Source organism: Procambarus clarkii, chromosome 65 (assembly GCF_040958095.1).
Source record: "Procambarus clarkii isolate CNS0578487 chromosome 65, FALCON_Pclarkii_2.0, whole genome shotgun sequence".
Classification (NCBI taxonomy): Eukaryota; Metazoa; Arthropoda; class Malacostraca; order Decapoda; family Cambaridae; genus Procambarus; species Procambarus clarkii.
In genome coordinates this window covers 6797116-6821950 of record NC_091214.1, presented here as the reverse complement: position 1 = coordinate 6821950, position 24835 = coordinate 6797116, and the positions used below count along the sequence as shown (strand labels likewise).

Genomic DNA, 24835 nt, shown 5'->3' with positions numbered 1-24835 from the left:
CACCGCAACATAAAAGACAGCCTTACTACAAGTTTCAAGCAGAGAATGCGTATAGAGTTAACACGAAGGACGCCTCTTGACGAATTTCTCTAGCTAAAATGTTTTGTTTATAATAAAATCGATCCTCCATGTTGTGTAGTAGATAAAAATTGAGTTATATCCAGTTTACGTAACGCTACGAGTGGTCGAGAGCACTCTTAGCACGACGAAGTAAACTTACGAAGATTTTTCTTCTTAAATGCCTACCTGAATACCAACGAAGCCGCTACGAAGATGCTAAAAAGAAAAACATTCGTAACTACGTACGTAACTGCTTCGTGAATCTGGGGCCAGATTCACGAAAGCACTTACGCAAGCACTTACGAACCTGTACATCTTTTCTCAATCTTTGGGGGCTTTGTTTCCAATTATTAAACAGTTAATGAGCTCCGAAGCACCAGGAGACTGTTTATAACAATAACAACAGTTGATTGGGAAGTTTTCATGCTTGTAAACTGTTTAATAAAGGTAACCAAAGCCGTCAAAGATTGAGGAAAGATGTACACGTTCATAAGTGCTTTCGTGAATCTGGCTCCTGGCCCCCTGTGTACAAGCACGACACAGCTGATCTGACGACCAAAAAAATAAGTCAAGCGAGCATCCATCCTGTACAATAATAGCTCCGCCCGCGATACAATAGATATGACACTTTTACTACACATACTTCGCGTCATTATATAATGGAATGTGAAAAAATCGCAGAATTTAGAGATAACACCATCAATGGGATCCAAGAAATGTGTAAGTACCTCATTCATAAGGATAAACACTATTCTCATGTAGTGCTAGTTCATTCATTAAGCGCGCATACCATTCCTGTGGGTGGTAGTGGAAAAGGTTGCAGAGCCACATATAATTGCCTACGAAACTGACCATCTTAATTCATTGGAAGCTTTCCTAAACACATCTCACGGTCGTCCCGGGAGCTCAGTGTACCAGGCGTGTGGCAGGGTGAAGGACCCTGGCTGGCTGCCGCCCCTACAACATTTTCTTCTTGCTATAGTCGCAACAAGAAAGAGCAGCGCTGTGGATGAAAGAAGCTATTTACAGTTTCAAAGTGAACAAGTGTTTGAGAATCAGCAACTAACATATTCAACATAAAGGTAAATTCAGAATTCATCGTACATAACAGGTTCCTGTGCTAAACCTAATTATATAAGTATTCATCCAAAATAAATACCAGTTCATACATTATAAATTGTAATCATGAAGGTACTACACAGTTGTGAAAAGTACCAGACATATCCCAGAAGTCCTCAAACTGTGCTACAGCACAAATTAAAATATAATAGTGTGTTTGGGGTAGCGAGGGGTAGGAGAGAGGAGTCATCACGGCCTTGAACCAGCGCCTCGCCGGCCACTTGCCAAATCAGTGATTTCAGAAAAATCGATTCAGAATACAACACGGGTTATTTTCTCTCAGTAGACCAGCTTAGTGAGTGAAGTAATAGATAGGGCAAATTAATAACCATTAAAAACTGGCAAACACCTAATAATCAGTGACCAAGCTTAAACAGAAGACTAACGGAGAGCCATTAGTAACCCACCAAGTTGGATAGTCATGATTTTTTATTATTATTTTCTACCACAGACGTGGCCACACATTTACAATGCTAATCAGCATATATACATTTTCTTTTGTTCTCCATGGACAGGGTCAGAGATCTGTTAAACATATAGTTCAGGGATTTATTGAACAATCAACCACAGAAGGTGATTGAGTGAGTAAGGTATTAGATTAGCTTTTAAAATGCTAATCTAACCTACAGAAAAATTTCTGTATATCAAATTTCCCCACATCCGTCGGCTTCAGGCTGTTTTTAATAAACTGTTTTAAAAACAGCCTAAAGTCGACGGAGAACCCTTTACAGCAGTCAAACGTAGTATACATGTACACCTTCCCCCACAAAGGATGTAACCTTGAATCTAAGTACATAAGTATGACGTCGACCAAGCTGACGAGGCGTTTGACCTGTCGTCTTCAATCCGGTGTCCCCAAAAATCACATGAGACAAGCCCATGACATCACCATAACAAGAGAAATGCTAAATAAAAACACTTGTATAATAGACAAAACCCAATATGTAAGAAGATTACAAATTCTTGAAGCATTCCAGACTTTATGCACGAACTAACTTTATATCGCCAGTGATGACTTCCGAGACTTTCAGAGAGTTCCTGGACTATATACATATACCTAATCTAGAAAATCTATCATAACATATATCCAGAGTAGTGCGGACGAGTTCATGTACTAAGGGACTCACCATGCTTCCATCATGTAATTATCCCGCCCTGCTGTACCCCCTTACTAACTCAATACCCCAGCTTAACACTGCTTGCAGATCAGTGTGACCCTCACTGAACTACTAACTAATAGTGACTCTGAAATATTAAATGAGGGGGAAGCAACACAGGAAGGGATCATTAATTTATGATCATTAATTTATAATTAATTTAATTTGAATAATAACTGAATAAACTTAATAGCACACTGCCACCACCTTCCTGCTAAAATACCTTAATGTGTCTAGACTATTGATCTCCCAGAAAGGACAGAAATCAATAATCATGAACTTAAGGGCATAACAATCTTGGTAATATAATTGCTTGGGGAGTAATCATATAACTTTTACTTTACTTATTGAGAATATAGGGTTTCCAATACCGCACATGAATGCCACATATAAAAATGAATAACACAGCATTAATAACCAAAGGAGGGAATTAACTAAATACCACTAGATCAAAATATTTACTTTATTCAAACAGGCACGTATTTTAAAAAAATGAACATATATCCTGCTCTAATAAAACATCCTAAAAGCAATGGTTTGAAATACCGATTATACATGAAATACTCAAGTTGCACAATACCTTACTGCAACCTGGCCAGAGATGTTGAATGGCTTGCCCACGAGGTCAGAAGACCTGCACCCCCAGTGACGCTCCAAGACACACTAACGATCATTTCTCAACAAGTATACTAGTGGAAAACAAGCTCCACCCCCTCTAAGTTTTCCTAGGCCCAATAAGCCCCGCCTCTCAGAACTCGAGCCAATGAAATCAAAGTCTTTCAAAAGAAATCTACTCTAGGCCAGCCAAATGCTTTTGACTAGCTCCGCCCACTTAAGGCCACCCTGAAAGTTGTTTTTTCCTGTAGAATTCTGAACCGTTCCCACGCTGCACAGAAGGGAGCACCAGCAAAGCTGATGCAAACATCTAAGAACATCGTGTGTGGAGTGTACAATTAGAATACGTGTTAAATTTAAGTATATAGTGTTAGTGTTTAAATTAATTAAGGTTGCAGCAGCTATATAATTGGTAAATCAAATGCTATGCAGGTTGTGGGTGGAGGACTTTGAGTATAAGAACTTTCTTTTGCTACATCAAAACATTTTGGTTCAACTTTTATCTTAAAAAGGTATTTGCTCGATAATGGATCCAGCAGTTTCTTTGAATTCTGTATCAAGATGTCATCAAGGAATTTGTTTCCTTTTGTCCCTTAAGAATTCTTGTTATTTTTAATGTTGCCGAACATCTTCAGAAACATAAATAAGACTACCTATTATTTTATTTGTTAAAAATTATGTATAAATATCTTATCAGTCACATGATCGTATTTCCTACACTGTATGCATTTCTTTCAAGTGAACCAGTAGCGCGAGGAAGGGAGACTTATCATGGCTGCACGAATCTTCACTCATGTGACCAGTAGGCGCCAACTTATGGAACTTGCTGACAGCCTCAAGGCAGACCTACCCTACTCGGCCACCGTGAGTTGACCCTCACCTGACTGTAGCTCCGGGAGAGAACTGTGGACTAGCTAAAACCTTAACATTGGCAAATGATATAGTCGTAGTGGCTTGCCGATCTCTCCTGATAATTTCCTACCCTTCTTGAAAATGATTTTCAAGAAGTATTTCAAGAAGCTCCTTAAACTATTTTAATGAATGGGTGACGATTATGGTTTAATTTAGATTCAAGAGAGAAATTGTAACATTTCATTATTCATTGAACGCGAGATGACCTCCTGTATTCAGTAACTGTGAATCGATTTGCCTTAATTTATAACAATATGTCAACTTTTCTTACTTGGTAATAGTGAGACGAAAACTTTCAGATATATTTTTCTTTTTAAAAAATATCCGATTTACATTTAGACTTCAAAGTTACAAATACATGTTGCTGAAAATATGTATGGACTGAAATACATTGCTTTGAACATTCTCCCACTGAAGGACTACAAAGTTTTGGTAATTATTATTATTTATCAAGTAAAATATTAAAAAATGCATTGTCTTATCATATTGCACAAGATCTTGCAATAATATAATTTCATTTCGTAAGAGTCAGTTCATTAACAAGAATGAGCTTTTGAATGCAGATAATTCTCATTTTTAATCATAATTTTTGTTTAGTTGCTAACTTGAATGTAAACTATGATAGATGCACAACATCCTGCTCCTACACGCTCGAGGGTGGCTGTCCACGACCACGTTCTATACCTTGGCTGCCCAACCACAGTCTCACGTACTCTTGTGGCAGAATACGGTGAGTACTGTGTATCTTCTGCATCCTGTCCTCTCGAATAGTACATCGCATTTCGACGTATAAATCCCCTAAGACCAAAAACTGATGTGCTACAATTCATAGCGGCTCGCAAAATCGATGTAATGTTCAGTTTTCTATTCACGGATCCCCGGTTTGGTTTGGTTCGGGCAAATTTAGCACATCATTTCAGTGATGTTGTGAAGCCGGAAACCATACGGCGCCAAAACCAAAATGTAATAACAGTTTTGGAATCAACCGGTTTCTCACTTCAATTGTTACAATCGTCTACCACTCCTTTTGCAAAAGAGATATTTCTAATATTTTCTGCCACATTTGTTTCTTTAGCTTGAATCTATGATCTTTTGTACTTGCGTGCGCGCATTTTGAAGTAATAGAGACTCACAAATGCTGGTGTTCTTACACTGTTTCTCTATCTCTAGAACGTGCCCTCCAGTATTGCCGTCTACTGCCGGGAAGCGGAATTCGAACAACTGATAGAGGCGCTGAGGGAGACGCCTCTATTGAACTGGCAACGACGCCTGATGATCTACCATGTTCCCCACTACCTGGTTGAGCCGCTGAAGATGCTGGCCCAAGAGCTGGGGAGCTCCCTCGTCTATTGGGAACCAAATTACACATTTACTTACCGCCCTAACTTGGATACTGAACTCCTCAGGTTGGTACTTACCTTACCATACAGTGAACTTTATATTGGCAATATCTACCGTGCAGGGATATAAACACCAAGATGTGTCCTCCATTTTCGGTATACACATAGAGTTTACTTTAGTTCTGGACTTTGTTCAGGGCTAAAGTATACTTGCTGGTTGGTCAGTAATCTAGTGTCAAGGCTTTAATAACCTTCATGCAGTTGATAGGCCTTAAGTCTTAAGTCCTACACCAAACTAAACTTCGCATAGAGTGGAAGCTCATGTAGAAACTCAGGAAAGTGTTTACCGGTTCAGTTGAGGGAGCTGTTCTAGGACTACGCAAGCTTCATTCTGTTAAATGTTAGAAACGTCTTGGAGTGTGTGGCAGGGATGGCAAAGACAGTTATTAACATATGTAAGGTGGGAAAAGGAAAATAGTTTTAAGAAAATGGAATATAAATAATAGGAATAATTATATAAAATAGACAACATTTAACTGCAATTTCAACAATTCAACAGCATGAAGATACTGAATACGTTGTAATAAATGAGAATGAAATTTCAAAAGCTGATAAAAATGAAAAAAATAATTAAACAATGTAAAGGATAACATCAGTATAAGAACACATTACAAGCATTAACAACAATTGTTAAGTCTGTCATGATATCATTCGAAGGATCATACACTTGGGTCTGCAGTGGCATATTGAGGGTAGGGCATATACCCGGTTCGTCACTGAGGACTTAATATTAGTCACAAGTACTATCCTCGGATAGTGCCAAAATGTCCTTTACATGCATTATCTGTATAATAGTCTAACTTTGTGGGTTGCTAGACCCGGCTCCAGGAAGACATTCCCAAGTACGTGTCTAGGAGTAGTGAAGTTGAGGACTACGACAGCGTGCACCATCTGCCAGGTGGCACTCACGTGAGTGGCACCTGGCAGGTGGTGCGCGTCGTCGTAGTCCTCAAGGGTTTTGGGGGATTTTCCCGGAAGTTTGGCGCGTTTCGGACGCGTGTGAGCGTCCTGTGTTATGGTATGTGGTCAGGAATGAGGGGGAGATCATGTTGTTGGATGCCAGGTGGTGCGCGTCGCTCTAGTCCTCAAGGGTTAGGGGGGAATTTCCCGGATGTTATGACGCGTGTCGGAGGAATGAGGTGCGCGCGGTTCTAGTCCTCGGGGTTTTGGGGAGCTTTTTCTGTGTGTTTGGGTTGGGAAAGAGTGAAGCCATGTTGTTGTTGGGATGTGTGAGAGTATGTGGTAGAGTAAGAAAATAGAAGGATAAGAGGAAGGAGTAAATGAATATGTATGTGTGTTTTGCGTAGACTTAATCCTGTGTGAGGATAATAATTTTGATGATCGTGAGATTGAGTGTAGATTAGAGGAGTGCCAACATAGTCTGTTATGTTGTTTGGGTGGGGGAGGGAGGGAAGGGTGAGTGGAGCTTCCCCTCGTCGTCGTGAGACTGCTCTGGGTCATTTTGCGGTTAGACAAACCATTAACGCCCCCTACAGGAAGTCCTAAGTGTGAGAGGATGAGAGAGTAGAGTCCAGCAGGAGGGATGTGTACCATTACCCTTAAGCGTTTTTCAATGTCCGCGGAGGGGTGTGCGTAAGGGTCACGGGTTAGAGGCTGACTGAAAGACTTTTCCAAGTAGCTTGGTTATATCTCCTTAGACACGGCGGAAGTGGTTGGGGCATCCATTACCCACTGCGTTTCACTACGGTCCGCAACTCTCTCTCTCTCTCTGTCTCTCTGTCTCTCTGTCTCTCTATCTCTCCGTCTCTCTCTCTCTCTCTCTCTCTCTCTCTCTCTCTCTCTCTCTCTCTCTCTCTCTCTCTCTCTCTCTCTCTCTCTCTCTCTCTCTCTCTCTGTCTCTCTGTCTCTCTGTCTGCCTCTCTCTCTCTCTCTCTGTCTCTGTCTCTGTCTCTCTCTCTGTCTCTCTGTCTCTCTCTCTCTCTGTCTCTCTGTCTCTCTCTGTCTCTCTCTGTCTCTCTCTGTCTCTCTGTCTCTCTCTCTCTCTCTCTCTCTCTCTCTCTCTCTCTCTCTCTCTCTCTCTCTCTCTCTCTCTCTCTCTCTCTCTCTCTCTCTCTCTCTCTCTCTCTCTCTCTCTCTCTCTCTCTCTCTCTGTCTCTCTCTCTCTCTAAAGTCCACCACACGGCACTTCACTTAGTAAACTCAGTCAAAGTCCGGAGGTTATCGTTTACTAAAAGAGAGAAACATTTCACATCATCACGGAGACGCGATCTCTACCTACAAATTATTCTTGTTAACTGTGATCACATCATCTGCTGGCTCAAATAAATATCATTGAAATGTATGCATGTTTACTCAATCTCCATCACTTCTTCGTCCTACATCCATCCATTACTGCTGTGCAGAGGTTGTATCACACAACGGGTGTTATCATAGCAAGATTCCTGAATGATTGAGCTGGCCGTACCCTCTCGCTGCGGTCCAACCTTCGTGATGGTTTGAGGTGTAGTGAGATGGAGGATGTAATGGGTCGCCCTTACCCTCTCCCCGTCTACCCCCACCAAACCATACCCCTACCACCCCCGCCATGGCCAAACCATTACTGCTCCATTCCCAGACCAAGTGTTCTGTGCTAAGCCTTAGTATCACCATTCTTGCTCAAATAGCATTTTTTTTAAGAATATCCAGTCATAAGCTGGTCTTCAATCTTATTATTATAACAAATCTTAATTTGATGTAAACACAACTGCGTGGGATATACATAACACTCAGTGGACTCTCTCTCTCTCTCTCTCTCTCTCTCTCTCTCTCTCTCTCTCTCTCTCTCTCTCTCTCTCTCTCTCTCTCTCTCTCTCCAGATCATTTAATAGTTGGGGAAAGTAACATCATTTCCTTTCTCCTGCTGCCACTGTTCACGTATCTTTCTCCATTTCACTTAGACTAATGGCAATTTTCGAGACCCCATCGCTCACACCCTTATAACCTTGTAAGGTAACACGACCAACATGATGACATCGATTTTTGCTCATATATCATTAATGTAACATGGACAATATACTAACTTCATTCTTTGCCCAAATAACATTTTAAGAGTAACGAGCAACTTTCTATCGATGAAATGTAAAACCATGTTTAGCCATTACATCCAAACACAATAAAATATTTTTGTTCCACACATACAAATTCCAAGCAAAGTAAGCATATATACGATAATATGGAAAACACAATCTTGCAAGCAAAGTAAGCATATATACGATAATATTGAAAAAAAACACAATCTTGTTACTATTATTAAATTGACTTGTTCATTATCCCGAGTTCAACACTCTCTCTCTCTCTCTCTCTTAAGACCTACATTATCCAATGTAAAACAGTCCGGATGAGCCGGGTTAAGTCTGTTTTCCAGTTCTTATAACAAGTTTGTTTTTCAGTTCTTATAACATTTGAAAATGTAAGCGTGGTTACTCGTTCCGTCTCGGCGCATCTCGTTAGGGACTGACCTTGAGTCTTTCCATAGCGCGAGTTTTCACTCATCATCGACCATTAGTAATCGTTCGATCCAACAGAAAAAAACAGAGACTAGTGTTAGCATAATAGGTGAAAAAAAGTTGATCTTTCTCTTATTACGTTTTATTCAATAACTGGTAGACATAACTCACATATTTATCTTGGTAAAACAAAACATAATAACTGTCAGACAGACAGACAGACTTACAGACATAACACTCAGCATAATGGTGACATATGGTGTTAGCATAATAGGTGAAAAAAAGTTGATTTCAATTCTTAGCTTGTTCTTCACATGTTCAGTGTTCATTCTTGTATTCCCTATGTTCCTTATCATGCCTTCATATTCTCTATAAGTTCATATTCCATGCATGTTCACTCTATTCATCAACTTTTTCTTACATGTTTTCTGTGTTCACCGTATGTTCACTGTGTTCATTCCCCTACTTAACCTCAATTTTTTTTTATGTTCTTTGTTTCTTTAAACCAATTTGTTTCTTCCATTCACTAACTAGTTCTTTGTCAAATAATATTATACTGCAATACAGTTCCCTCAACAATTTTAGTCACCAAGTTTTATTTACAAAACTATGTCAAAGTAATTCTCGTCGTCAACTTAATAGTTCTACCAACCCCGTTCTTAAACAAATCTACACTTTATTCAGTTCCAAATTTACAAAGACAAACCTTTCTTGTAACTTCTTAACTAAAAATCTTTCGCCAATCAACTAAAACATAGTCACTTTCCTCATTTCTCAACTAAACTTATTATCCAATCAACCAAAAAATAGTCAAAGGAATCTTTCCAACGCTGTTCATAACTAAACTTATTCCCTAGTCATCAGAAAAATAGCCGTGTTCTTCATGTTTCATTGTCATTTCATAACTAAAATTATCCATCAATCAACAGAAAAAGTCATATTCATCATCATTGTTCCTAACTAAAATTATGTTTTGTCAAGTAAGAAAAAATAACCAAAGATATCTTTCATCGCTGTTCTTAACTGACATTATACTTTGGGGAGCACAAAATAGTCTCCCTCGTCATGTTTTGTCTTTTTCCTTAACTACAAGTATTCATCAGTCAAATAAAAAATAGTTACTTCATCATGTTTCCCTATCATTTCTTAACTGAAATATCACTTCTCTCATCTGAAATAGTCATGTGTAGTCTCTTTCCAACACTGTTCTTAACTAAAGTAGCCTTTCACTTTGCTAAAATAATCATATTCATCATTGTTCCTAACTAAAATTATATGTCGTTAAGTAAGAAATATAGTCAAAGACACTCTTCGAGTCATCAAGGACTTACTCAAAGACATCAAAGTTGCACTCAAAGACATCCTTTGAGACATCAAAGACATCCTTTAAGACTTCAAGGGGAACTCTTCAAGATATCAAAAGACACTCTCAAACACTCAAAATTTACTCGCATCCTTAAAGTTATTCTCAGAGTCATCAAAAAGTTAATCTCAGTCATCAAAATGTTATTCTCTAAGTAACCTTTCGTTCATCAGAGAAACTTTCTAAGACATCCTCGTTCATTAAAGTTATTCTCGGAGCTATCAAAATTAATCTCTAAAACAACAAAAGTTAATCTCGGTCATCAAAGTTGATCTGCAAGATATCTTCGAGACATCAAAGTTACTCTTCATTACATCAAAGACTCATTCAAATACTACTCATGTTCTCAGAAGTCATTCTCAAAGTCATCACCGATTTTCTCAGAGTCACCAAAGTTATTCTCTGAGTTAACAAAATACTACTCATGTTCTCAAAAGACATTCTCAAAGTCATCAAAGTTATTCAAAGAGCTAACAAAAGTTATTCTCGGAGTCACCTTCGTTCTTCAGAGAAACTTTCCAAAACATCTTTGTTCATCAAAGTTATTCTCGGAGTCATCAAAAGGTATTCTCTAACTCACTTTTGGTCATTAAAGTTAATTTCTATGTTATAAAAGTTTGTCTCAGAGACATCTAAAGTTAATCTTAGAGTTATCAAATGTAATCTCTAACTCACTTTTGTTCATCAAAGTTGATCTCAGAGTTAACAAAGGTAATCTCTAACTCACTCTCGTTCATCAAAGTTGTTTCAAAGACATCAAAGTTAATCTCAGAGTTATCCAAAGATATTCTCATGTCCACAAAAGTTATTCCAAGAGACGTCAAAGTTAATCTCAGACATCTTTGTTCATAAAAGTTATTCTCAGAGACATCTAAAGTTATTCTCTAAGACATCAAAGTTATTCTAAGAGCTATCAAAAGTTATTCTCAGTCATGATATGTTATTCTCTAAGTAACCTTCCGTTCATCAAAGACATTCTCTAAGCCCTCAAAGTTATTCTCTAAGACAACAAAGTCATTCTCAGAGTCATCAAAAAGTTATTCTCAGACTCACCTTCGTTATTCAAAGAAGCCTTCTGAGACATCCTCGTTCAACAAAACTGTCCTCAGAGCCATCAAAAAGTTAAATACAGTCATCAAAGTTATTCTCTAAATATCTTTTCGTTCATCAGAGAAGCTTTCTAGGACATCTTTGTTCATCAAAGTTGTTCTCTAAGACATCAATGTTGTTCTCTAAGACATCAATGTTGTTCTCTAAATCATAAAAGTTAATCTCTAAGTCACCTTCGTTTACTAGAGAAACTTTCCAATCCATCTTCGTTGATCAAAGTTATTCTCAGAATCATCAAAGAGATCTCTAATTCACCTTCGTTCACCAAAAAGTTGTTCTCTAAGACACCTTCGTTCATCAAAGAAACTCTCCTTCCATCATGTTATTCTTTAAGACATCTTCAGTCATAAAATTTCTCTCCAAAATGTAGCTAGTTCAGCTTTTCATACCAAACCTGCACTTCTGTTAAAATATATTTTCTTAGTCACTTTACCCTAAAACTGTTCTCAGAACTACACTGCCCAAATCCTACGTAACCTATCCTCTCCACCCAATGTTACTTAGTTAATGTAACGTTCCTAAACCTAACTTTACCTATCCTAACTTAACTTACCTTACCTTTACCTATCGTACCTAACTTAACCTGCATAACCTAACTTTACCTATCCTAACATGACTTACCTTACATTACCTATCTTACTTAACTTAACCTGCACAACCTAACTTACATAACTTATCTTACCTATCCTAACGTAACCTAACTTGCTTTACCTAACTTAATCTTACATTTCCAAACTGATGTATCCTAACTTATCTAGTCCAACCAGACATGATCTAACTTACATAATTATTCCTGCTTGTCTTTTGTGTTTCGTCAATCATTATCTCATATTCATTTACTCATTTCAAGGGTTAATTTCTCAAATGGACATTTTTGCATTTCAAGTGTTATTTGTTTAAGATTGGGTGTTTAACCATTTCAAAGGATTTTTGTTATATATGGGAATTTACTCGTTTCAAGGGCAAATTTCTCAAATGGTCATTTTTGCAGATCAAGGGTTATTTGTTAAAGTTCATCAAGTTGCTCATAAGTTGTATTTATTATGTTTGTTATTATTTATTCTTATTCCCCAACCCCTTAACCTAACCTTTCAGATGTAGTTTATTGTGTTTTTTGTCGATATTATCCTTTAACCTAACCTTTCAGATGTAGTTTATTGTGTTTTTTGACGTATTTGTTGAATATATTATCCTTTTCATAACCTTTCAGAGGTAGTTTTGTTTCTCCTTTTTGTATATTTTTACCCAAACCCACCATCCCACTTAACCTTCTTTCCTTCTTTTACTTTGTTTCTCCTACTCCTTCAAACCCTCCTTTCTATCTCTCCCCCTTATTCTCTCTCTTCCCCCCCCCCTCTCTCTCACTCATTTGCTCAAATGCTCTCTTCTTTCTCAAATTCAAGTCTTAATGCTCCCATTCTCTCACCCTCACTCTCATTCACTTAGTTTTCTTTTTCTCAAATTCAAGTCTAGTGCTCCCATGCTCTTCCTCCCCCCTCTCTCTTACTCTTTTCTCCTCGTTTCATGCTCTCACTCACTTGCTCTCTTGTTTTTCTCAATTTCAAGTCTTAGTAGATCTGATTCTTTACTATTGTAATTTTATTTTTACTGAGATAATGAATGAACTTATATGTGAAAACAAAGTAAAAGAAGGTTAAGTGGGATGGTGGGTTTGGGTAAAAATATACAAAAAGGAGAAACAAAACTACATCTGAAAGGTTATGAAAAGGATAATATATTCAACAAATACGTCAAAAAACACAATAAACTACATCTGAAAGGTTAGGTTAAAGGGTTGGGGAATAAGAACATATGATAGAACCTACTAAATACACTAAGATTACAAGAGGTTAGGTTAAGGGGTTGGGGAATAAGAATAAATAATAACAAACATAATAAATAAAACTTATGAGCAACTTGATGAACTTTAACAAATAACCCTTGATCTGCAAAAAATGACCATTTGAGAAATTTGCCCTTGAAACGAGTAAATTCCCATATATAACAAAAATCCTTTGAAATGGTTAAACACCCAATCTTAAACAAATAACACTTGAAATGCAAAAATGAACATTTGAGAAATTAACCCTTGAAATGAGTAAATGAATATGAGACAATGATTGACGAAACACAAAAGACAAGCAGGAATAATTATGTAAGTTAGATCATGGCTGGTTTGGACTAGATAAGTTAGGATACATCAGTTTGGAAATGTAAGATTAAGTTAGGTAAAGCAAGTTAGGTTACGTTAGGATAGGTAAGATAAGTTATGTAAGTTAGGTTGTGCAGGTTAAGTTAAGTAAGATAGGTAATGTAAGGTAAGTCATGTTAGGATAGGTAAAGTTAGGTTATGCAGGTTAAGTTAGGTACGATAGGTAAAGGTAAGGTAAGTTAAGTTAGGATAGCTAAAGTTAGGTTTAGGAACGTTACGTTAACTAAGTAACATTGGGTGGAGAGGATAGGTTACGTAGGATTTGGGCAGTGTAGTTCTGAGAACAGTTTTAGGGTAAAGTGACTAAGAAAATATATTTTAACAGAAGTGCAGGTTTGGTATGAAAAGCTGAACTAGTTACATTTTGGAGAGAAATTTTATGACTGAAGATGGCTTAAAGAATAACATGATGGAAGGAGAGTTTCTTTGATGAACGAAGGTGTCTTAGAGGACAACTTTTTGGTGAACGAAGGTGAATTAGAGATCTCTTTGATGATTCTGAGAATAACTTTGATCAACGAAGATGGATTGGAAAGTTTCTCTAGTAAACGAAGGTGCCTTAGAGATTAACTTTTATGATTTAGAGAACAACATTGATGTCTTAGAGAACAACTTTGATGGACAAAGATGTCTTAGAGAACAACTTTGATGAACAAAGATGTCTTAGAGAACAACTTTGATGAACAAAGATGTCTTAGAAAGCTTCTCTGATGAACGAAAAGATACTTAGAGAATAACTTTGATGACTGTATTTAACTTTTTGATGGCTCTGAGGACAGTTTTGTTGAACGAGGATGTCTCAGAAGGCTTCTTTGAATAACGAAGGTGAGTCTGAGAATAACTTTTTGATGACTCTGAGAATGACTTTGTTGTCTTAGAGAATAACTTTGAGGGCTTAGAGAATGTCTTTGATGAACGGAAGGTTACTTAGAGAATAACATATCATGACTGAGAATAACTTTTGATAGCTCTTAGAATAACTTTGATGTCTTAGAGAATAACTTTAGATGTCTCTGAGAATAACTTTTATGAACGAAGATGTCTGAGATTAACTTTGACGTCTCTTGGAATAACTTTTGTGGACATGAGAATATCTTTGGATAACTCTGAGATTAACTTTGATGTCTTTGAAACAACTTTGATGAACGAGAGTGAGTTAGAGATTACCTTTGTTAACTCTGAGATCAACTTTGATGAACAAAAGTGAGTTAGAGATTACATTTGATAACTCTAAGATTAACTTTAGATGTCTCTGAGACAAACTTTTATAACATAGAAATTAATTTTAATGACCAAAAGTGAGTTAGAGAATACCTTTTGATGACTCCGAGAATAACTTTGATGAACAAAGATGTTTTGGAAAGTTTCTCTGAAGAACGAAGGTGACTCCGAGAATAACTTTTGTTAGCTCTTTAAATAACTTTGATGACTTTGAGAATGTCTTTTGAGAACATGAGTAGTATTTTGTTAACTCAGAGAATAACTTTGGTGACTCTGAGAAAATCGGTGATGACTTTGAGAATGACTTCTGAGAACATGAGTAGTATTTGAATGAGTCTTTGATGTAATGAAGAGTAACTTTGATGTCTCGAAGATATCTTGCAGATCAACTTTGATGACCGAGATTAACTTTTGTTGTTTTAGAGATTAATTTTGATAGCTCCGAGAATAACTTTAATGAACGAGGATGTCTTAGAAAGTTTCTCTGATGAACGAAAGGTTACTTAGAGAATAACATTTTGATGACTGAGATTAACTTTTTGATGACTCTGAGAATAACTTTAAGGATGCGAGTAAATTTTGAGTGTTTGAGAGTGTCTTTTGATATCTCGAAGAGTTCCCCTTGAAGTCTTAAAGGATGTCTTTGATGTCTCAAAGGATGTCTTTGAGTGCAACTTTGATGTCTTTGAGTAAGTCCTTGATGACTCGAAGAGTGTCTTTGACTATATTTCTTACTTAACGACATATAATTTTAGTTAGGAACAATGATGAATATGATTATTTTAGCAAAGTGAAAGGCTACTTTAGTTAAGAACAGTGTTGGAAAGAGACTACACATGACTATTTCAGATGAGAGAAGTGATATTTCAGTTAAGAAATGATAGGGAAACATGATGAAGTAACTATTTTTTATTTGACTGATGAATACTTGTAGTTAAGGAAAAAGACAAAACATGACGAGGGAGACTATTTTGTGCTCCCCAAAGTATAATGTCAGTTAAGAACAGCGATGAAAGGTATCTTTGGTTATTTTTTCTTACTTGACAAAACATAATTTTAGTTAGGAACAATGATGATGAATATGACTTTTTCTGTTGATTGATGGATAATTTTAGTTATGAAATGACAATGAAACATGAAGAACACGGCTATTTTTCTGATGACTAGGGAATAAGTTTAGTTATGAACAGCGTTGGAAAGATTCCTTTGACTATTTTTTGGTTGATTGGATAATAAGTTTAGTTGAGAAATGAGGAAAGTGACTATGTTTTAGTTGATTGGCGAAAGATTTTTAGTTAAGAAGTTACAAGAAAGGTTTGTCTTTGTAAATTTGGAACTGAATAAAGTGTAGATTTGTTTAAGAACGGGGTTGGTAGAACTATTAAGTTGACGACGAGAATTACTTTGACATAGTTTTGTAAATAAAACTTGGTGACTAAAATTGTTGAGGGAACTGTATTGCAGTATAATATTATTTGACAAAGAACTAGTTAGTGAATGGAAGAAACAAATTGGTTTAAAGAAACAAAGAACATAAAAAAAATTGAGGTTAAGTAGGGGAATGAACACAGTGAACATACGGTGAACACAGAAAACATGTAAGAAAAAGTTGATGAATAGAGTGAACATGCATGGAATATGAACTTATAGAGAATATGAAGACATGATAAGGAACATAGGGAATACAAGAATGAACACTGAACATGTGAAGAACAAGCTAAGAATTGAAATCAACTTTTTTTCACCTATTATGCTAACACCATATGTCAGCATTATGCTGAGTGTTATGTCTGTAAGTCTGTCTGTCTGTCTGACAGTTATTATGTTTTGTTTACCAAGATAAATATGTGAGTTATGTCTACCAGTTATTGAATAAAACGTAATAAGAGAAAGATCAACTTTTTTTCACCTATTATGCTAACAATAGTCTCTGCTTTTTCTGTTGGATCGAACGATTGCTAATGGTCGATGATGAGTGAAAACTCGCGCTATGGAAAGACTCAAGGTCAGTCCCTAACGAGATGCGCCGAGACGGAACGAGTAACCACGCTTACATTTTCAAATGTTATAAGAACTGAAAAACAAACTTATAAGAACTGGAAAACAGACTTAACCTGGCTCATCCGGACTGTTTTACATTGGATAATGTAGGTCTTAAGAGAGAGAGAGAGAGAGAGAGAGAGAGAGTGTGTTGAACTCGGGATAATGAACAAGTCAATTTAATAATAGTAACAAGATTGTGTTTTTTTTCCATATTATCGTATATATGCTTACTTTGCTTGCAAGATTGTGTTTTCCATATTATCGTATATATGCTTACTTCGCTTGCAAGATTGTGTTTTCCATATTATCGTATATATGCTTACTTTGCTTGCAAGATTGTGTTTTCCATATTATCGTATATAAATAAAAAAATAAATAAATATGTTTATTCAGGTAAGGTACACACATACAAGTGATGTTACATTAATGGATTGATATATAGATAGAGCTAGTACATACAATGCCTAAAGCCACTATTACGCAATGCGTTTCGGGCAAGAAAAACATTAATATCTAGAACTTAATACTAATTGAGCATAAAGAATAAAAAGTGTTGAAAACAAATACAAATAAAGATAAAAAAAAAGGGGGAACATGACTGAAAAAGCAGCACAAATACAATAGGTTGACAAACAGTGTTGATTAAAAAAAAATAATAATAATAAAATAACAGACATGGGTTGACAATAAAGGAGTGAGGTGGGTTACAGGGAATTTATTAGGTAGTGTTTAGTTTTTATCTTAAACTGGTTGAGAGAGGTACAGTCTTTAACATGGTTGGGAAGGTCATTCCACATTCTGGGTCCCTTGATTTGTAGAGCATTTCTAGTTTGATTAAGTCGTACTCTAGGAATATCAAAACTGTATTTATTCCTGGTGTGGTGCTCATGGGTTCTGTTACAACCTTCAATGAAGCTTTTGAGGTCAGGATTGGCATTACAGTTCAGCGTTTTATATATGTATAATACACAAGAGAGAATGTGCAGTGACTTAATATCTAACATATTCAGAGATTTGAGTAAGGGTACCGAGTGATGTCTGGGGCCAGAGTTGGATATTGTCCTAATAGCAGCTTTGTGTTGGGTAATGAGAGGACGTAAATGATTTTGGGTAGTAGAACCCCAAGCACAAATACCATAGTTGAGGTATGGATAGATGAGGGAGTAATAGAGAGTAACCAGGGCAGGGCGGGGTACATAATATCTGATCTTAGAAAGAATGCCAACAGTTTTTGAAACTTTTTTTGATATATTTAGAATGTGACCCTGGAAATTCAGCTTGTGGTCGATGAGAACGCCAAAAAATTTGCCATCTAATTTGTTACAAATTTGGGTATTGTTTATTTTGAGATTTATCTGATTAGAGGATTTATTGCCAAACAGAATATAAAACGTTTTGTCAATGTTAAGGGTGAGTTTGTTGGCAGTTAGCCAAAGATGGACTTTCTCTAGCTCAGTATTTACTGTGGCATTTAGAGCAAGGGGGTCAGGACTGGAGTAAATGAAGGTTGTGTCGTCAGCAAATAGAATTGGTTTGAGGTGTTGGGAGGCATTTGGAAGGTCATTAATGTAGATGAGAAAGAGGAGAGGGCCAAGTATGCTGCCCTGAGGAACACCAATGTTGATGGGTAGGGTGGGAGAAATTGTATTATTCACAGAAACATACTGGAGCCTGTCAGTAAGATAAGATTTGAGGTATTGCAGGGAGTATCCTCTGACTCCATAATGATGTAATTTAAGAAGAAGGTTTTGATGGTTGACAGTGTCAAAAGCCTTACGCAGGTCCACAAATAACCCAAACCCAAATATATGCTTACTTTGCTTGCAAGATTGTGTTTTCCATATTATCGTATATATGCTTACTTTGCTTGGAATTTGTATGTGTGGAACAAAAATATTTTATTGTGTTTGGATGTAATGGCTAAACATGGTTTTACATTTCATCGATAGAAAGTTGCTCGTTACTCTTAAAATGTTATTTGGGCAAAGAATGAAGTTAGTATATTGTCCATGTTACATTAATGATATTTGAGCAAAGAACGATGTCATCATGTTGGTCGTGTTACCTTACAAGGTTATAAGGGTGTGAGCGATGGGGTCTCGAAAATTGCCATTAGTCTAAGTGAAATGGAGAAAGATACGTGAACAGTGGCAGCAGGAGAAAGGAAATGATGTTACTTTCCCCAACTATTAAATGATCTGGAGAGAGAGAGAGAGAGAGAGAGAGAGAGAGAGAGAGAGAGAGAGAGAGAGAGAGAGAGAGAGAGAGAGAGAGAGTCCACTGAGTGCTAGGTATATCCCATGCAGTTGTGTTTACATCAAATTAAGATTTGTTATAATAATAAGATTGAAGACCAGCTTATGACTGGATATTCTTAAAAAAAAATGCTATTTGAGCAAGAATGGTGATACTAAGGCTTAGCACAGAACACTTGGTCTGGGAATGGAGCAGTAATGGTTTGGCCATGGAGGGGGTGGTAGGGGTATGGGTTTGGTGGGGGTGGACGGGGAGAGGGTAAGGGCGACCCATTACATCCTCCATCTACACCTCAAACCATCACGAAGGTTGGACCGCAGCGAGAGGGTACGGCCAGCTTATTCATTCAGGAGTCTTGCTATGATAACACCCGTTGTGTGATACAACCTCTGCAAAGCAGTAATGAATGGATGTAGGACGAAGAGGTGATGGAGATTGCGTAAACATGCATACATTTCAATGATATTTATTTGAGCCAGCAGATGATGTGATCACAGTTAACAAGAATAATTTGTAGGTAGAGATTGCGTCTCCGTGATGATGTGAAATGTTTCTCTCTTTTAGTAAACGATAACCTCCGGACTTTGACTGAGTTTACTAAGTGAAGTGCCGTGTGGTGGACTTTAGAGAGAGAGAGAGACAGAGAGAGAGAGAGAGAGAGAGAGAGAGAGAGAGAGAGAGAGAGAGAGAGAGAGAGAGAGAGAGAGAGAGAGAGAGAGAGAGACAGAGAGAGACAGAGAGAGACAGAGAGACAGAGAGAGACAGAGAGACAGAGAGAGGCAGAGAGACAGAGAGAGACAGAGAGACAGAGAGAGAGAGACAGAGAGAGACATAGAGACAGAGAGACAGAGAGACAGAGAGAGAGAGACAGAGAGAGAGAGACAGAGAGAGAGAGAGAGAGGCAGACAGAGAGACAGAGAGAGAGAGAGAGAGAGAGAGAGAGAGAGAGAGAGAGAGAGAGAGAGAGAGAGAGAGAGAGAGAGAGAGAGAGAGAGAGAGAGACGGAGAGACAGAGAGACAGAGAGACAGAGAGAGAGAGAGAGTCGCGGACCGTAGCGAAACGCAGTGGGTAATGGATGCCCCAACCACTTCCGCCGTGTCTGAGGAGATATAACCAAGCTACTTGGAAAAGTCTTTCAGTCAGCCTCTAACCCGTGACCCTTACACACACCCCTCCGCGGACATTGAAAAACGCTTAAGGGTAATGGTACACATCCCTCCTGCTGGACTCTACTCTCTCATCCTCTCACACTTAGGACTTCCTGTAGGGGGAGTTAATGGTTTGTCTAACCGCAAAATGACCCAGAGCAGTCTCACGGCGACGAGGGGAAGCTCCACTCACCCTTCCCTCCCTCCCCCACCCAAACAACATAACAGACTATGTTGGCACTCCTCTAATCTACACTCAATCTCACGATCATCAAAATTATTATCCTCACACAGGATTAAGTCTACGCAAAACACACATACATATTCATTTACTCCTTCCTCTTATCCTTCTATTTTCTTACTCTACCACATACTCTCACACATCCCAACAACAACATGGCTTCACTCTTTCCCAACCCAAACACACAGAAAAAGCTCCCCAAAACCCCGAGGACTAGAACCGCGCGCACCACATTCCTCCGACAAGTGTCATAACATCCGGGAAATTCCCCCCTAACCCTTGAGGACTAGAGCGATGCGCTGCGACTACGACGACGCGCACCACCTGGCATCCAACAACATGATCTCCCCCTCGTTCCTGACCACATACCATAACACAGGACGCTCACACGCGTCCGAAACGCGCCAAACTTCCGGGAAAATCCCCCAAAACCCTTGAGGACTACGACGACGCGCACCACCTGCCAGGTGCCACTCACCTGAGTGCCACCTGGCAGATGGTGCGCGCAGTCGTAGTCCTCAACTTCACTACTTCTAAGGGTAGATAACGACTTCACCAAGCGCACAGGAAAGAAAGATTGCTTGGTAACAATCTATTTATTAAAAAAAATCCTACACTCATAACAAATTATTTAGTCTACTGACATTTACTTTAAATCCAATTCTCTCATTGGATAGAAGCAAGGATTTACACCAACAAAATACAAGGCATTACAAAATACAATACATTAACACTGGTGGAAAAGTTAATATTACACACAGAACACTGGTACACCACATAAATACCATATCCTCTTACAGGTTACTTTACTTGCTATAAAACTGTGAGTGAGCTGTAAGTTGCATTTATAATCTAAATAATAAAAATATATAAACTCGATGGCAGATACATAAAGGAACGGTCGTAACTGAGAGTAAATTATGCCGACAAACTGGACAAAACTTCACTCACAGATCCCCAAATTGAATTTGCCTGCCTCCTCCGGCTGCATACTGCAAAAAGCTCATACCATAACCATCTACATTCTCTTATGTGTTCTGCCCAAATATTAAACAAAATTATCTATAAATTTAATACCCTACTAGCTGCCCTCTACTTAGTCAACCACCATACACCCAGTAGTTTTCATATCACTACTTGATCGTACCGCCGGCAGCACTGCAAACCAGTAGACACTCAACGGCCAACCCTTGTGTTTCTTTCTATAAAATCTTGTTTCTGTGGGTGGTTATGACTACCCTGGTCGTAATGGTCTACCAACACCAGCCAGACACAATTAAAATTAAACCACATGGTGGAAATGTGTCCACATGTCATACCAATCGTCTCTACCAAATATCTTATTTACACTAACAGACTTTACTAAGTACATATTAACTGATATAACCTACTGGCTGTTTACAACTTAATTACTTGTTTCCATAAAAACTCTCCAAGCCAGCCAGTAGCTTATGTTTAACAATTTAATCATGTTCAGGCAGTGTTGCACGATGTACTGACCAAAACCTTTTGATTTCATAATTTGTTCCTTACAATTTCTTCTCACTCGAGCTCAAACTTTATCAAAACCTTTATAAAGACAAACTCTGGTCATTACATTAAACATTAATATGCTCTTATTAAAGTGCAAGTTCCATATTTCACTACATTTTCATGTAGTGTCGTAATTTGTCAATTAAAAGGTTAACCAACTTGACAGATATAAGCTGATTTTATAGTGAAATTATCTGAGAGATGGGTTTCAGATGTTTGTACAGGAGCGTAATTTAAGTGCTTGTCATAGCAATTATTTTCCCTAGGTTCACTGTTACTTATGTGTGTGCAGAAAGCTTAATGCTATTATATTCATTATAACATGGATAATTACAATATCCAGGTAAGTAACTGGTGGAATAAACTCTGAGATAATTTATATATACATAAGTGTAGGAACCAAAATCCTATTATTGGAAATGTTTTAATAGTGTTCAGATTTTGACTAAAGAAAAACTTTATTTGAGAGAGAAAGTCTTGTCATAGTAAGAAGCGTATATTTTATTACAATGTAAAGTGAATAAAACAAAACAGGAAAAGCTTAAGCAGGGAATTTATAGAATTTACTTAAAGGTATTTTCTTAGCAATTTACCATTGAACCTAGACGGCAAAATACTATTCTACCTTTAATCGTACTTAAATATTTATAAATAATAAAAAAAATTGAAATAGTGTAAACTGAGGAACAATTAATATGAAACTACATGCCAAAATTATAAAAAAACTACATAAGAATACATAATGAATTCACAATGTGATATACCAGAAAATCTTTGGAGCAAGATATTGGGACCGATCCACCGTCCTACTCTTAATATTTTTTTCTTATGTCAAAATCTCAGATTTTTAGGAGGAAATTACACTGATTTAAGCCAGTAGTAGATTACGTAAGCTCGATAAGTAATCCGGCTTCTGTGCCTATGGAAGATGGACACTCAGCAGATTTACTTATAGTGTGAGAGTATAAATCAGGCAACAAATGTGCTTGCTGCCTTGTCTGTTTACTTAAAAACATTGCTCTGTACCCAGCATATCATTCTTCCTTCTTGCTCTCAGGAACAAGCCAGGTTTCCGCGTCTGTAAACTTGTCAAAACTGGGCTCCAACACCTGCTGGAGAGGAGCAGCTTTAACAAGACCCAACCGCTGGAGTCCACATGGAGCCTATCGCAGCATCTGCCATCTGTTGGAGTGTTCCTCGACTCGAGCGTGACTAAGGACTCTCTGCTAGACCTCCAGCACCTGCACTACTCCGGAAATGAGGAAACACCTGTCTCCTGGATGTCGCCGACCATGTATGGAAGCATCGGCATGTTGGGGACGGACGACAGCTACAGGAAGCTGGGGCTCGGTAGACTGGTAATCAAGATCATGGGGAGGCTATATGCTAGCCAGGGCTTCATTCCTAACGCCCACGTCAACTACGACAACCCGTCTTCTATAGCAACGTTCAGCAAGATACCAGGCTGGGAAAACACTCACACTGCCGCCTGGATGGCCTTCGAGCAGACAAATGGAATCATTGAAATATCACAGGACAAAGATCCCCAATTACTATAGCAAAATATATTTTATAAGTTCTAAAGAAGAACTAAATTCTTATAAATTAATTATGACAAATACAATAATAATAATTAATTATTGTCATTATATTAATAATTAATAAACACAATTCCAATGTAACATATATTCCTCACTAAAATTGTTGCGAAAAGATTCAGCAAAAAAATTAGTATAGTCAGCTGAATAACTAAAAGGTTCTAGTATTCATTCATCCCAAAGCCGAATTATTATGGAAGATCAATTATACCCATACACTGCTGTAGTTGACTTCTGTATGCGTTATGGAACTGTACTGTAGTTTCAGGGAAAGCTAGTGGTGTGTAATAGGCAGTGGTATGAAAGATTGGTAAAAAAGATGAAGACACTCGTATCCCTGTTTTAAACTCCCACAAATTGTTATGCTATACAATATTAGCCAGAGTAATACTGTACTTCTATAAATAAGTACAGTACCATAAGTAAATATGGTTTTCACTTCCAAGTAAATGCAGTTACTTTGATGAGAGCACAAATGTATCACATAGAGTATGTGAAGAGTAACATTAAAGTCTAATTCAGATACCTATGCCTTCAGATTATACCTATACCTTCAGATTCCTATACAGTATTCACTTTCTTGCAATTGCCATGGTATTTGGGTTTTAGTGCATAAGGTGCCCATCCTGCTTCCAACCAGCTTGGGACTGAATGCATTCATATATGTTGATTTTATATCTTTTTTAACTTCTTGTCATATCCTTTTGGCACCATAAAATATTAATTTATTTCCGATAATACGTCACAATGGGGATGCCCTAAAATCTCTAAACTGTAAGCACGATATTTGGTACAATTGTATATTACACATTAAAGGAATATTTAAAGTACATGAAATAATATTGTACATACAGGCATACATGATAATGGGGGGTATGTCACTACATGGATACAGGCTCAATAGGGCTGCGGTACTTTCATACAGGATAATTTAACACCATAATGTAACATTTGCCTTCAGGCCAAAACCCACAAAAACTTAAAAAAACAGAAATGGAATGTTCTCAACTAATTAACATCACACTCACTGTTGCTAGCTCGAAATAAAAGCAGCTAACATATTAGAACCTAACCAAAAACTAGATGTAGCCCAGTAACTACACACATCCTGCTTTGTATCTATTGAAGGGTTAAAATCCTTTCCTAATGTGCCAGAAGGACCTATTGAGTAGTTGCCTGATTAGAGTGATTGCCTGATCCTATCCTTATGATGGCTCTACTGGCCATCATAAAGGTAGTTAGTCCATAGTTTAAGAGTAGGTCTTCCATTCTTTATAATTAGAGATGGTCCATAGTTTCATAGGTTACCCTATGGGTTAAATAACATATTATGTTATGTCTGCTCTACACTGAAGCTAGATCAATGTGAAACTGTTACCGCTTGTGTGAGTCGTATTAAA

General features: G+C 37.6%; 1 protein-coding gene across 1 annotated transcript; it reads left to right on the top strand.

Moving 5' to 3' along the window:
* Positions 1-593: 593 nt before the first annotated feature.
* Positions 594-23960, top strand: LOC138354872 (uncharacterized). The gene is made up of 5 exons (XM_069309352.1): positions 594-1142; positions 3691-3815; positions 4489-4593; positions 5034-5269; positions 22895-23960. The coding sequence occupies exons 2-5, from the start codon at positions 3723-3725 to the stop codon at positions 23394-23396; spliced, it is 936 nt and encodes a 311-aa protein (XP_069165453.1). The 5' UTR covers positions 594-1142; positions 3691-3722; the 3' UTR covers positions 23397-23960.
* Positions 23961-24835: the final 875 nt, after the last annotated feature.

Excerpts from the sequence above, each read along its gene's own strand:
- LOC138354872 (XM_069309352.1), top strand. The coding sequence starts at position 3,723 with ATGGCTGCACGAATCTTCACTCATGTGACCAGTAGGCGCCAACTTATG. Across the intron at positions 4,594-5,033 it reads TACTCTTGTGGCAGAATACG|AACGTGCCCTCCAGTATTGC; the intron begins GTGAGTACTGTG and ends CTCTATCTCTAG. Across the intron at positions 5,270-22,894 it reads TTGGATACTGAACTCCTCAG|GAACAAGCCAGGTTTCCGCG; the intron begins GTTGGTACTTAC and ends TCTTGCTCTCAG.